This window comes from Mesoplodon bidens (assembly GCF_964165515.1).
Source record: "Mesoplodon bidens genome assembly, chromosome: 5".
NCBI classification, from domain to species: Eukaryota; Metazoa; Chordata; class Mammalia; order Artiodactyla; family Ziphiidae; genus Mesoplodon; species Mesoplodon bidens.
This window is the reverse complement of record NC_138161.1, coordinates 113,383,338-113,398,087: the sequence shown is the minus strand read 5'-3', so window position 1 is coordinate 113,398,087 and position 14,750 is coordinate 113,383,338. Positions and strand designations below refer to the sequence as shown.

Sequence of the window (14,750 nt, the reverse complement as noted above, 5' to 3'; positions counted from 1 at the left end):
GAGGACAGGTGTCCACTGATCAGGAGACCCATTTGCACTTAGGTTAGCAGAAAATAAACTTCCTTCAAGTTTGAGTCATTACATACTTTTGGATTTGCTCACTGCAGTAGTTAGAAACTCTTGTTCTCTAATAATTTCTCAAAAATTTTCTTTCTAAAAAATTTTTTTTAATTTTTAAAATTTATTTATTTTTGGCTGCATTGGGTTTTTGTTGCTGTGCATGGGCTTTCTCTAGTTGCTGCGAGTGGGGGGCTACTCTTCGTTGTGGTGTGCAGGCTCCTCATTGCAGTGGCTTCTCTTATTGCAGAGCACAGGCTCTAGGCATGCGGGCTTCAGTAGTTGTGGCACGCAGGCTCTAGAGTACAGGCTCAGTAGTTGTGGCACGAGGGCTCAGTAGTCGTGCTGCGCAGGCTCTAGAGCGCAGGCTCAGCAGTTGTGGTGCCCGGGCTTAGTTGTTCCACGGCATGTGGGATCTTCTCGGACCAGGGCTCGAACCCGTGTCCCCTGCGTTGGCAGGCGGACGCTTAACCACTGCGCCACCAGGGAAGCCCTGTCGAATATTTTCTAATTCAAGTACTTATGTTGGGAAAAAAAAAAAAAATCACACCTACAAAGGGCAGGGTTTTCATTTTTTGTCAAGGTAAGTTATAGTTATGGATATAAACAATAGGAACCGACTTGGATTCATTTATTCCAAACATCTCAGTCACTCCAAACAAGGAGATAGTTTAGGTTGTCTGCCTGCTCCCTCCCTGATCACCGGGGGTCTATCATTTCCTGAGAACGCTCTCTAAAATCTATTAATGTAGAAAACAGTGCTGTGTCTGGCAGGTAGGAAAACAAATGAGCTATCATCATTGTATCTTTCTGCAACCTTGTAACAATTTATTTCTTCGCAGGCACAGGGAGGACAGAGCTGAATCATCCTTCATCAAATTTAACACCTCAGCCAGGTTCCCTCCCCGCACCCAGATATGACCTCCCTAGGCCTTTCTTCAGGCTCAGTTTTCCCGCTGATCCATTCCCCCATCCTTGAATACCCAACAGAAGGGCAGCTGGTCACTCACCCAATGCACGGGTTGGTCTGGTACCTTGGCGCCGTGTAGGAGAAAGGAGAGATGTTCTTGTCTACAAAAGACCCAAACCCCAAGCGGAAGTTGCTGGTGAGCTTCCTCATCTCCTCGGCAAGCTTGGTGCCCAGGCTCCGAATGTTGTCCAGGTCATCCTTCATGGACAGAGAGAGGTCCATCAGGTAGTACAAGTCCACTGGATAATCCTCCACCTGTCGAACCTGCAGCTGGAAGGTAGCCTTGTCACCTGTGCCAACCGAGAGACCGTGCGTGTTAGAGGTCATTCAATTCGCTGGGGCTGAAGGGATGGGTTTTGCTTTCAAAGCTGGCCCACCTCTGACTTTTCTTTAGTGATTGTGTGCCTCTCAGAAGACATCTTTTTCACTCTGGAAACAGAGTGACCGAAGGGAATATGGGTGCTGAGGATGCAGCTCTAGGTTCTCCTTTCACACACAGGCCTCAGCATTTTTTAAGGAAACTCTTTAAGAACCAATCTCCTTAATCGTGTTCTGTTTTCTCAGCAAAAAGGACCCTTAGGTAACTGGTGGACAGTGAGCCAGACAATTCCAGACACAAACTGGGTGAAGATAGCCCACCAACAACATACCATCTTCAGAGAAAGGACTGGCCAAGATGGGAATGTGGCCAGGAGACTGTAAGTGTAGGAGAAACAGAAAACAGGAAAGAAATTAACGAAAGAAGGGTACAGACATGAGTAAGAACTGAGGTGGGGAAGAGAGAGGTACAAGGCAAGGGAGACTGGGAAAACAAAGATGGTTACTTAAAATACCCCCAGAGGGCAAAAATGTTTATGCTTATGCCGGGCCACCTATTTCTATCTCCCTAGCCATTTATCAAACAATCGTATTTAGTTCTCCAGCATATCTGATATTACAGACACAAACCATTATTATCATAAATTATATGTATAAATATAGAAAGACATGTTCCAAATTTTAGCACCACCGAAAAGAAAAAGAAGAAAAAGAAAAGAAACACTACTAGATTTGCCTACAGCTACAAGAAAGAGAAAATAACTTTTGGCTCTGTAATAAGCAGTCAACAGCCAAAGGGAAAAGAAATTGATTCAGAGGAAAAGAACAAAGAAAAAAAAGGCAGTTTCTGGCAGGCGTGGCCTCTGCAAGCCAGCCCCACATGGTGTGCAGAAAGGCCCAAACCAAGTCAGCGCAGTAACTGGAGGACGCGTGCCAGGATGATGATCCTTCATCATTCAGAATCTCTAAAAAACACACTGTTCAGAAACAACTTCAAGTAGTGAATTTTACCAGGTCATCCTATCTGCCCTCAGGCTTGTTAGCCTCTCAGAGGGACCAAGAGATGTCCTTGAACCCTTCGGCTAGAAGTGTCCACACACATTTGAAATCTGGACGTCCTTTGTGTGCTCAAGGGTGCAATGGCGAAGGTGGCCTCGTCCCGCATGAAGGTCCACACCTCATCTGCCCGCAGTCACGTCTCAGAGGAATCAATCTTTCACCTCAAGCTGACAACCAGCGAGCTGAAGCCTTCTTGAACTTGCAGGATAAGGAAGCCAGTGCTCTGTGCTCCCCGCACCTCCTCCCACCCCAGACGAGGCATACTTACTTCATTAACAAGATCTTAGTCCAAGTTCCAGCTCTGCCCCTCAACTAGCGGTGCAACCCGAGCCTCCATTTCCTTAACTGTAAACTGGCAGTAACAACAGCACTACAGCATGAAGGCTATGAAGCACACTCGTGTGGGAGGGAGTGTTCTGTAAGCAGTGAAGGCCTGCCCACATGAAGTATGATTATTATAATTACCTTGGGAGTCTGAATGACAGAGCCAAGCCTGCTTCCCCTGACTTGTCCTTGCATGTGCTGCTCTCGCCTGATGATGGATGCAGTTTGGGTTGCCTGTTGGTACAAGCCTATTTTTAAAAGCCACTGGAGTCTGACTCAAACAGAGGAATGTTCGAGACTTCTTCCAGAATGAATTCCGGACTGCTACAGTATCTGTCTCTGGTTCCCATGTCCCTACACAGGGCCCCTCCCATCCCTGGAGGCCACATCACAGTGGGGGAGGGGCGGGAGGGCCTGCGATCATGTCCCCTCTGTCCAATCCCATGACCTCTTTACAAGGTCTCCTGTATCCTGTTACCTGTGCCCTTCCCCCAAGTTCCCGGGTATACCTTCTTTAATCCAGAATCCACTTCCACCTTTTGGGGGACTATGAGCAATTACAGATGAACACTGTAGGACCAGGAAACAGGGAACTAGCTTGGATTCAGGGAGGCTGGAAGGCAACCATGCGAGGGAAGTGGACACTAGCCTCGGAAAGCAAGAGCTGGGCTGGAATCCAGACCTTGTCACCAAGAGCTCAAGACCTCAGGCTCCTTTAAACTTGCTGCTCAGTTTCTGGATCAGTAAACTGGGGACGATGCTAAGTATTGTGGGTCCTGAGGAGACAGCATATATACACACCACACAAATGCTCCTACGCAAGAGAAACTTCGGCCTCGGTGCCCCTGAAAGCCAATTATTAAAGCAATTTCCTGTGGGGCTGAAGAGAGACAGAACATTCTGCCAAAAACTTGAGTGTGAATGGCTAACGGCCTTGGCTATTGTATTTAACTCCAAATTTTCCAGACATGAAGGCCAAGAGGGGAACAAGATGTGGTACATAGGTCTCTGTGTATACTGAGAGGTTATCTACTCTGAAGTAAGAAATCTCTTGTCATTAAATTCTAAGAGAAATGGACCACTTCAACACACACACACCTCCCCATAGGGAGGCTGCAAATGGTAAAAAAAAAAAAAAAAAAATTTCTCTCCCAGTTTTCCAAGAAGGGAGGGGTATAAGAAAAGGGGGAATATCATTAATGTTCAGAATGAGGGTTTATGGCTACCTTACCTATGCTGGATTTTAAATGCTACAGACTCCTCAATGGGCCTTGGCAATAATGGAATGTTCTGTGAGTGTAATAGGAAAGAACCTTATTATTCTACTACAAGTTAATCACTAAAGGGATGTTGCCTATAAGCTTAAATTATACATACTGACCCAGCTCTGGGAACCCTGCCTCCCAGGTAATGAGCATTAAGCTAAAATACCTTTGTTTAGCTCACAGGAAACATCCTGACCAGGCCTACCTGTGATTAGCTGCAAGAAGGAAGAAATTAACACATCCCCTTCCAAGTCTGGCAGGAACCACGCCCTTACCCTCTCTCCCCTGTTAGTATTAAAGAAGCCAGAATTCTAACTCAGGGAAGATGGTTCTTTGAAACGCTACTCTACCATCTCCTCGGTCTGCTGGCTTTCCAAATACAGTTGCTATTCCTTGCCCCAGCAACTCATCTCTTAATTTACTGGCCTGTTGTGCGGTGAGCAGTATGAGCTTGAACTCAGTTACATCAGCAGATTTTGGAGGGACTGACATTTCTGGACCAGTTTTCAGCGAGGGTGCTAAGCACGGGAATTAAGCTACACTGCCGCAACTCCCCCACCGAGGGAGCCCCCATGGTTAGCTGACTGAAGGAGAAGCTGCTGCTGCACGCCAGGGGCGCCCTATGCCGGGACACGGTCTGGGGCACATTCTCCATCTTTGGGTACACTTCTGGAACCATGCACACTCAACAATACCTCCAGCCACCCAGTTCTGCACCACCCGAGACTTTATTTTTATTTTATTTTTATCATAACGACAACATTTCCTTTTTTTTGTTTTTTTAAATTTATTTTTGGCTGTGTTGGGTCTTCGTTCCTGCGTGCAGGCTTTGTCTAGTTGCGGTGAGCAGGGGCCACTCTTCATTGCAGTGCATGGGCTTCTCATTGCAGTGGCTTCTCTTGTTGCGGAGAACGGGCTCTAGGCGTGCGGGCTTCAGGAGGTGCAGCACACGGGCTCAGTAGTTGTGGCTCGCGGGCTCTAGAGCGCAGGCTCAGTAGTTGTGGCACACGGGCTCAGCTGCTCCGCCTCATGTGGGATCTTCCCGGGCCAGGGATCGAACCCGTGTCTCCTGCATTGGCAGGCGGATTCTCAACCACTGTGCCACCAGGGAAGACCCCACCCAAGACTTTAAACCAGTCGCCACCTCCCGTGAGTCCAGGAGAGTGAGAGCTGGGCTCGCCTTCACTGTGGGCACTTGATCTGTGCCAGTCTCTGGTGACACCACCCAGCCCATGTGTCCCCCTCCTCCCTCTCCATATAAGACCCCCTTACAGGGACTTCCCTGGTGGCGCAGTGGTTAAGAATCCGCACAGGGGACATGGGTTCGAGCCCTGGTCCAGGAAGATCCCACATGCCACGGAGCAACTAAGCCCGTGAGCCACAACTACTGAACCTGCGCTCTAGAGCCCACGTGCCACAACTACTGAGCCCGTGAGCCACAACTACTGAGCCCACGAGTCACAACTACTTAAGCCCGTGCGCCTAGAGCCCGTGCTCCGCAACAAAGAGAAGACACCACAGTGAGAAGCCCACGCACCACAATGAAGAGTAGCCCCTGCTTGCTGCAACCAGAGAAAGCCCACGTACAGCAACAAAGACCCAACGCAGCCAAAAATAAATAAATAAATTTATTTAAAAGAGAAAAAAAAGACCCCCTTACAGGCTCGTCTCCTCCTGTGGCTGCAGCCCTCCTGTCTGGAACCATCCCCCATAATCCCTGCCTCAGGACAAGCAGCAGGATCAGAGAAATAGGATAAAGCAAACCCCAAAGAAAACCTGATCAGGGACTTCCCCGGTGGGCCAGTGGTAAAGAAACCGCCTTACAACGCAAGGGACGCAAGTTCGATCCCTGGTTGGGGAACTAAGATCCCACATGCTGCGGGGCAATAAGCCCGTGTGCCACAACTACTGAGCTCGCGGGCCTCAATTAGAGAGCCCGTGTGCCACAAACTACAGAGCCCAAGAGCTCTGGAGTCCACGTGCCACAACTAGAGAGAAGCCCACACACAACGAAGAGCCTGCGCACTGCAACGAAAGATCCCTCTTGCCTCAAAGAAGATCCCACATGCTGCAACTGAGACCCAACAGAGCCAAATAAATAAATATTAAAAAAAAAAAAGAAGAGAAAAGCTGATCACCTCACATCTGTGAGGAGGAAGCTTCTCCTGCAAGCAGCCCCTCCCATGTCCTGCTGGTTTTTCCTGCTTCCAGTGCACCCAGCCCCAGCTGTATTTCGCAAAGAATTCCTGCCACTGCTGGGTTCCTAAGTGTAGATTCTCCCACCATAATCAATATCAACCAGCATTCCCTCTGAAATGTATTTTTGAAGGTTTTTTCTGTCTTCTCTTCAATAAAAAGTGAAAAGTGAGCTTTTTCCTTTGGAACATATACCAGATGACAAACATTACCAGAAAATGAAAGTAGAGAATTCTAGCAACAACTTTTGGTTTTTTTAAGATTGATTTTTGTTCAAATATTAAGACAAAGTAGTGTCTCAACAGATAAATACTCCTGCTATCCCCAATATAAGTAGTTTTTTGATTCCCTAGAATTATACTTCTGTGCTAGAAATTGAAAGAAACATTAAAATCAGCTATGTTAAAAATGGACTACAGCTGAACAGGGAATTAGGGGCCTAGTGCACAATTTGTAAGACTTATCATCCAGCTCTCGGTTCACTGCAGCGGAAGGCAATTAGTACCCAGAATTAAATCCAGACCCAGAACCAAAGAACTACCTCACCGGCCGCCCTGCTGTACCAAACACCACTCCCCACCTCAGAATTCTGACACTTAACAGATGGAACCATCAGAAAAGTTACTGGCCTTCACAATGTCTGACCCCAAGCAATTAGGGCTTGGCACTTCTAGTTTCCTTGAAAATAATCTTATCTTAGTTCAGGCTGCTGTAACAAGTACCATGGACTAAGTGGATTACAAACAACAGAAATTTATTTCTCACAGTTATAAAGGCTTAAGTCCAAGATCAGGCCAGCGTGGTCAGGTTCTGGTGAGAGCCCTCTTCTGGGTTTCATACTACAGACTTCTTGTGGAAGCGGGGAAGCACCCTCCAGGGTCTTGAGGGTTTTGGGGTTTTGTTTTGATAGCACTAATCCCATTCAGGAGGGCTCCACCCCATGACCTCTCAAAGGCCCCCCCTCATTTCCCAATACCATCACATTGGGAGTTAGTTAGAATTTCAACATATTCAGTCTATAGCAAAGCACTATCCATCCATCAAGTCTTTTTAAGTGTGCATTGTCAGTCTGGGTAGCAGAAGCAATACCTAAGTCAGGTACCTGCCATCTCCAATCAGAGAGGGGCATAGATAAAGGCTGGCATGAAGCCCATATCAAAAGCAACCAATCACCTGTAGTTTAGTCAACAGTATGATACCCAGGTCAATTTCCTGGCTTTGATAACATACTCTGGTTATGTAACATGTTATCATTGGGAAAAGCTGAGAAGGGTACACAAGAACTCTCTATTATTTTTGCAACTTCTTGCAACTCTAAAATTACTTCAAAATAAAACATTAAAAAAAATTTTTAAGCTACCAATCAGAGGTCATGTTTTAACAGGCTAAGGGATTGAGGCAAATAAAGACTTAAGTAAACCTTCTCTAACTGCTCCACCTCTAGCTTTTTACCATTTCAATATGCTTTAAAGTTTACGTCCTTTCTTAAGGATTTTATACCCTTTGTTAAGGTTTTTTTTAAGATTGTTATCCTGACATACAGTTTCCAGGACTGGAAACAAAATGGAAAACATGATCTTGTGTTTATACAAAATCTTGCTTAAAGTTTGGCAGTTCCTGAAAACGTTAAACATAGAATTACCATATGATCCAGCAATTCCACTCCTAGCTATATAATCAAGATTATTGAAGACATATGTCCACACAAAAATGTGTACATAAATGTTCACTGCAGCATTAGTCTTAATTGTCCCAAAGTGGAAACAGCCCAAATATCTATCAACTAAAATGTGGTGTATCTATAAATATACAATGGAACATTATTTGGCCATAAAAAGGAATGAAGTTCTGATACATGCTACAACATCAATGAATCTTAAAAATATTTTGCTTAAGTGAAAGAAGCCAGACGTAAAAGACAACATATTATATGATTTAAATGAAACGTCCAGAGTTAGCAAAACCTCAGAGATAGAAAATAGATTAGTGGATGTCAGGGGCTGAATATGACGTGGAGGCAGAGGATAAGGAGTGACTACTAACAGGTACAGGGTTTCTTTTCAGGGTGATGAAAATGTTCTGGAATTAGATAGTGGTGATGTTGCAAGTACACTACAAACCACTGAATTGTATACTTCAAAATGGTGAATTTTACAGTATGTGAATTATATCTCAATTTTAAAAAACAAAGCAAAACAAAAAATTCTGCTTAAAGTAGAGGAAAAATTTTCTTTCTTTTTTTTCCAGGCTTATCCTGGAACAATTAACTTTGCCTTGGTGAAGTACCTCACATATTGTGCTGAAGCTTGTCCTTGACTAGTCTGGAATGAGGCTAGTAAAGTGCTACACTTCATTCAACAAATACCTATTATGAGGTATTGGGGAGCAGGGCAAAGGAGGAGACAGGAAAGCATTTCTAAAAATACACAATGGAAAAACCAATCGTTACATACCTGAATGCCTTCCTGAGTCACGGGGGCATTGCCCTGAAGTAAGTACCCGCTTGGTAAACTGAAAATGTTGTTAATTGCAACAGACCATTCTCCCCTTTCCCCAAAGAAATATCTGCAGTTTGACTGTCCTTCTCTTTATAATTACTGAAATTTTCAAAATTTTAAGACGCATCATTGGCTTCAAGCGTTTCTATATTTGAGAAACATATTCACAAGGTTCTAGACCTCTAGGAATTCAGATTATCGTCTGATCTCCTCCTAGTCTTCATCTCTACAAACTGAAACACCCTCACAGCTTGGGTGTGTCTTCACAGGGCAGCCAGCCCCTCCCTCACCTTGACCGCCACAGCAAAGGGCTCTCCATCACCGCACCTTCCATAGGACCAGAACTGCACACAGCACTCGCATCACAATTTTGTATAAACACAGGATCATGTTTCCCATTTATTTCCAATACTGGAAACTGAATCATAATGCTTAGTGAGAGATTTGACTATACCAAATAAGACTGATTTCTTTCTTTAATTGAGTATATGTTGAGCTTCATGCATAAATAAGCACTGTGCATAAACTTCATGAGAACTTTGAGAACTCTGCCCAAGGAGGGTGCCCTCACTCAAGTCACTTTTTTGAGGGCTGTTTTAAAAGCCAGTTGATAGGGCTTCCCTGGTGGCGCAGTGGTTGAGAGTCCGCCTGCCGATGCAGGGGACGCGGGTTCGTGCCCTGGTCTGGGAAGATCCCACATGCCGCGGGGCGGCTGGTCCCGTGAGCCATGGCCGCTGGGCCTGCGCGTCCGGAGCCTGTGCTCCGCAACGGGGGAGGCCACAACAGTGAGAGGCCCGCGTACCGCAAAAAAAAAAAAAAAAAAAAAAAAAAGCCAGTTGATAAGTCAAAGCAAACAGTCTCTCTGCCTTAGAGCCACACCTGAATTCTGATTTTGAAAACTGAAACTGTGACATCCCTGATTCTGTGTGACCTCCAACTCTTCCCTACATTAAATCTACCCTAAAGAATAAGGATTTGCCACCATGAAGAATGTTTCTTGGAGAGAGCACCACAGGCTCAGGGTAATTCTAGATGAGCAGTTCCAAAAATAAAAACCTCCCTCAATGATGACCCTCAAACTATAACTCTTCTGAAGGTGTTAATTTTGGTCCTTGTTTCCAAAAATTAAGTGAAAACAGTACACAATAATAAATACATTGTTAGTATATGAAAAATATGAACACATATTTGAAAATATGAACACAAAGACAGACGATCTAGTAAGAATGAAAAACAGCGTTAAAGTGAATGACTTCAAGAATTTTCTTCAAGTGACTGTTACGCTGTTATGTTAAAAAGGAAAATACACCCTTGATGTTAATCATAACCATTCTTATCATACACTGTGTTCTGATATATTCATAGTCTACAACAACGCCTACGTCCCCTTCTAGGTCAGAGCCCTTGACCCTGAGCCTGACTCCACGTGGGGAGAGGCATTCATCTTCCCCCCCGGAGGACACCGTCGGACATTGGCTCTCAGAAAGCTTCCTCTTCTCTACCCGCTCACAAAGCTTTGTAAGGGCTCCCTTCTCTCTCTCAACTTGGAGTCTCACTAAACAAAAGGCGAAGTGTCCCTTCCAGTGAGATGACTTGTGAAAACAGTTACTTCAGCTAATCCCAGCACTAATCCCTGGGCCATCCAGCAGTTTATGCTGCTCTATGCCACTTATACCCTTCTTCTGTTTCTTATTTCCAAGACAATTCAATAAGCAAAACACAACAGTTCTCAAATACACAGTGACTCAGAGTTCTTTCTAACGACAAGAAGAAGAACAGGCAATACTAAGAGCTTAAGACGTACAGGGCTGTGCTAGACCCATTTCTGAGACGTGAGAATCTCTATCCAAATCTAGACGTGGCTGACTCCAAAATCTGCATCTTTGGCCATTACTCTTTGAAAACAATCATTAAAAGTTCTTCAAGTGCATTTACACAAAAAGTCTCATTTAAGCCTCTGAACAGGGCTGTGAGGAATGAAGGGGACAAAGACCCTGAGATGCTAAGGAGTACGGCAGCTTGCCCAGGACCCAGAGCTAGGAACAGAGCCAGAACCAGAACCTAGGACGGCCAACTAGATCCCTCATCTTTCCACTGACCCAGCCGCCCTGAAGTCTAAACAAACCACCTGGAAACAGTTACTGCCAGTGGTTTCCTAGACAATGAGAAAGAAGAAAGGCTAAAAATCAATGGGATTTGGGAAAAAAGCTGCCTTCTCTCAACAGTGTGATACTTTCTAATTGGGCCACATCCACTTCCTCCCTTGACATCGCAAGGGACCTAATATGTAGAATACAAAATGACAAAAGTGGTGAGCTAGAAACCACCATGAGTTGTGCAACCACCAAGACTCAATACTGAGTCAGGTTCGCTGCTCTGACTGGGAGCCCTTGAGCACGCAGCTCCTCAGGTGTAGAGTTACGTCAGCTACCTTCGGGTCGGTCAAGTAATAGGCACAGAGTAGGTGCGCAAAAACTGTCAGTTTCCTTATACCACAGTCGGCTCCAGGGCTGGCAGAGGCTCCAGGGTCATAAAAAAAAAACAAACAAACAAAAAAAAAACCAACTCTCTACTCTGCAAGATCGTCCCTTCAGAACGCCACTGTTTCAAATGGAATTTGCTAACAGGAAAAAATACTTTCTCCTGGCAGTAGCACGTTCCCTGAGAAACTTGCATTAACTAGGGAGTAAACATACCAGCATCCTCCCACGAAAAACAAGAACATTATTCACAGTAGTCAAAAGGTGGAAACAATCCAAGAGTCCATCGATGGGTGAATGGATCAACACAATGTGTCTATACGTACAATGGAGGATTATTCAGCTTGAAAAGGAAGGAAATTCTGACACGTGCTACAGCATGGATGAACCTGGAGGATGCTACACTAAGTGAAATAAGCCAGTCACAAATGGACAAATATATATGTGAGTCCACTTCGATGAGGTACCTGGAGTAATCAAATTCACAGAGACAGAAAGTGGAAGGGTGGTTGCCAGGGGCTGGTGGGGGAGGGAGTGAGGGGTTAGTGTTTAATTGGTACAGAGTTTCAGTTTGGGATAACAAAAAAGTTCTGGAAATGGAGAGTGGTGATGGTTAGACAACATTGTGAGTATACTTAATGCCACTGAACTACACACTTAGAAATGGTTAAAATGGTAAATTGTACGTTACATATAGTTCACAATTTTTTAAGATCATCCACAAAGGCCTTGGACTCTACTTCCCGGGGTCTGGGCCACACCTCACCATTGCCCCCTCCCTGGCCCGGCTCATCTTTCCACCATCTTGAACAGGTCCACCCCAAGGGCACTCACCGGGCCGCAGGTTCACCGTGACCTCCTGCGGCGTCATCTGGATGACGTCTGACCCCGCGGGGCTGGAGCCCTTGCTGCTGAGAGGCAGGCTCCGCAGGACCTGGGTGCTGCTGACCGGACTCTCAAACTCGCCGCCACAGCCGTTCCTGACCAGGTTTGCCTTCAAGTCGCACCGGGAGGTGACCGACCGCAGGCTGCCGAAGTCCTGGAGGTGTGGAAACAGGGGAAGAGGGCAGGAGGCGGTCAGCGCAGCTCCAGGACACCTGAGGCTGTAGACTCATCACCACCCTGCGACCTTAGACCCTCTACATTCCATTTCCTAAAAGCGGACAAAACAATAACTGCCCCAAGTGCCTCACACCAAGCATCATGAGGATTAAGTGAGGTGTCGGATGCGAAAGCATTTGGCAAGCTGTAAACATGCACAGTAAAAATGTCTGGTCTCGTTATTTTCATGGGCAAGAACGCTCCTTTAAAAAATGTGCCTGTCGGGGCTTCCCTGGTGGCGCAGTGGTTGAGAGTCCGCCTGCCGATGCGGGGGACGCGGGTGCGTGCGCTGGTCCGGGAAGATCCCACATGCCGCGCGGAGCGGCTAGACCCGTGAGCCACGGCCGCTGCGCCTGCGCGTCCGGAGCCTGTGCTCCGCAACGGGAGAGGCCACAACGGTGAGAGGCCCGCGTACCGCAAAAAAAAAAAAAAAAAAAAAAAAAAAAAATGTGCCTGTCTACGTGATAAGCTGGAGAAAATAACTGATATGGTCAAAAGTTGCATAACGAAAAAGTTTTGAAAGATACCATATAAGTGGCCAAGTAGCCATCACTCAGACAATCAAGAGTTAACTTCTGAGCTGTTCCCTTATCTACCATGCAGGCACAACCATTCTGGAGAGCAATGCGGTACCTTTTGACCCCTTGGTCACCTCCTAGGAATTTATCACAAGAAAATTATCAAAAGGAAAGCAACACTCTGTAAGATATATACTGCATGTTCTTCAGAATAGCACAATCATAAACCTGAAGCCAAAATCCCTAAACCAGAAGAAAAATATGGTTTATCACCTCAATAGATGACACAGCCATCACAAATAATTAATGAAGACTAAGCAGAAATTTCAAAACATTAAGGAAAAAAAATCAGAAAATAGAATGGTATCTGCATTAGGATGCCAAAGAAAAATAAAAAACGAAGATAGTTGAGGTGCTAGGGGAGAGGGAATAAAATGATATTTTTCTTTTTCTCTTTATTGTTGTTTAAACAATAAAGCCACATTGATAAGAACAATCTTTCTTTTCTTCAGTTGGATTTAGGAGAAGGTTGTGCATCAGGATGACCCACCCTAGCTTGGGGCACTAGGAGTTTGGGCCATTTACTTTAAAATGAAATTATATACTTTGTTATAAAGTAGGATACCTGTAAGCAGTGATCATTTTCCAGTAAGGGGGTTTTCAATGGCAAAGCAAACCCATTCATTGCTGGATGTAGAAAAGAAGATCCCCTCCTCCCGCTGGTTGGACTGGAGTAATGGCTGGAGGAGTTAGATGCTCTCTCTTCCTCCCGCCACTGTAAACACTTTGCCAAAGAGCCTCAGATGAGTCAAGAGTCCGCTGACCGCAGACAGACTCCCCTCCCCCTTCATCATGGTCTAGGATGCCCCATGACCAGTCACTGCCCACTGGGGCCTTTGCAAGATTCAAGACCAAGAAGTCAAGAAGACTTTGCAGTATTTTTAAGGAAGTAAAACCAGATGTGTTGTTCTGGGCCTCTGTGATTTTGGTTTTTCGTTTGCTGATATGTGAATGTTTTTTTTTTTTTTTTTTTTAATTTTGTCTATTGAACTCTTGACATGACGGGAGATCTTGCATGTCAACAACTTCGGGACTGCACTGTAAATATAAATGACTCCACAGACACTTGTGGAACAGGGTGAGAACAATGATTATTCTAGAAATTACAAGATTCCAAAGCTGAGGTTTCTAAACTGGGTTCCGAACAGTCTAGCTTGGCTCTGATGAAGCAGTAAAAACCTCCCAGGGATAGGGGAAAGGAGCGGTAACTTCCTGAGGGCCTTACAGGTATGGGACTGCTGTCTTGAGCTGTGTGACGCACAGGGTGAATTAGCTGTCCAGAGCTGAAAGGGCTTAGGGGTTCGCCTGCTCTGAGCTTACATGGCTAGAGAATTTCTGAACTTCTTGCCAGCATGCTGGGCCTTGCTGCCAGCTCCTCCAATTCCAAGGAGCTGGTTGTCCTCCACCCAGTTCTGACTGTCAAAGTGCACCTGTCTTGACCAGACCACTGCCCATCCCCTCCCCCACCCCACCAGGCTGGTGAGGAAAGCATCTTCAGTCTCCCAGGAGCGATGGAAACCCCTAACGGCCGTCCCCTTGGTCTGAAGCAGCCTGCATTCCGGAAATAGCCCAGGTCACAGAGCCAATCTGTTTCACCCTAAGCAGCAGGCAGCTACATGATTCCTCACCACAGCCTCAGCCGTTCACGTCATCAAAATCATTCCCTAACGCCTGGACACCTTCACCAGCAATGAACTTCATCCAAGTTTCCCAGTCAAGCTGCTCAAAGGCCATTTTTGATAGACAGTACCAGTCCCTGAGGGAGGACTTGTACAGGGCCACCTGCTGCTCAGGGAAGATGTACCTGCTGGGCTCCTCAACAGGCTTTAAGTCCAGGACATGCTTCCCAAACCTGAAGAAATGAGAGGCAGCCACACAGTGCCAATTACAACCTTGTTTGTGTA

The 14,750-nt window shown here is 45.8% G+C and overlaps 1 protein-coding gene across 2 annotated transcripts in view; it reads right to left on the bottom strand.

Moving 5' to 3' along the window:
* ITGB5 (integrin subunit beta 5) overlaps nt 1–14,750 on the bottom strand; it is a 109,698-nt gene that overhangs the window by 77,848 nt on the left and 17,100 nt on the right. For both annotated transcript variants that reach the window (XM_081235272.1, XM_081235273.1), the window contains exons 3-4: nt 12,002–12,206; nt 1,068–1,317 (exon numbers count right to left, since the gene is read on the bottom strand). In XM_081235272.1, coding sequence (XP_081091398.1) covers nt 1,068–1,317; nt 12,002–12,206 — 455 coding nt within the window. The remainder of the gene's footprint in view (nt 1–1,067; nt 1,318–12,001; nt 12,207–14,750) is intronic.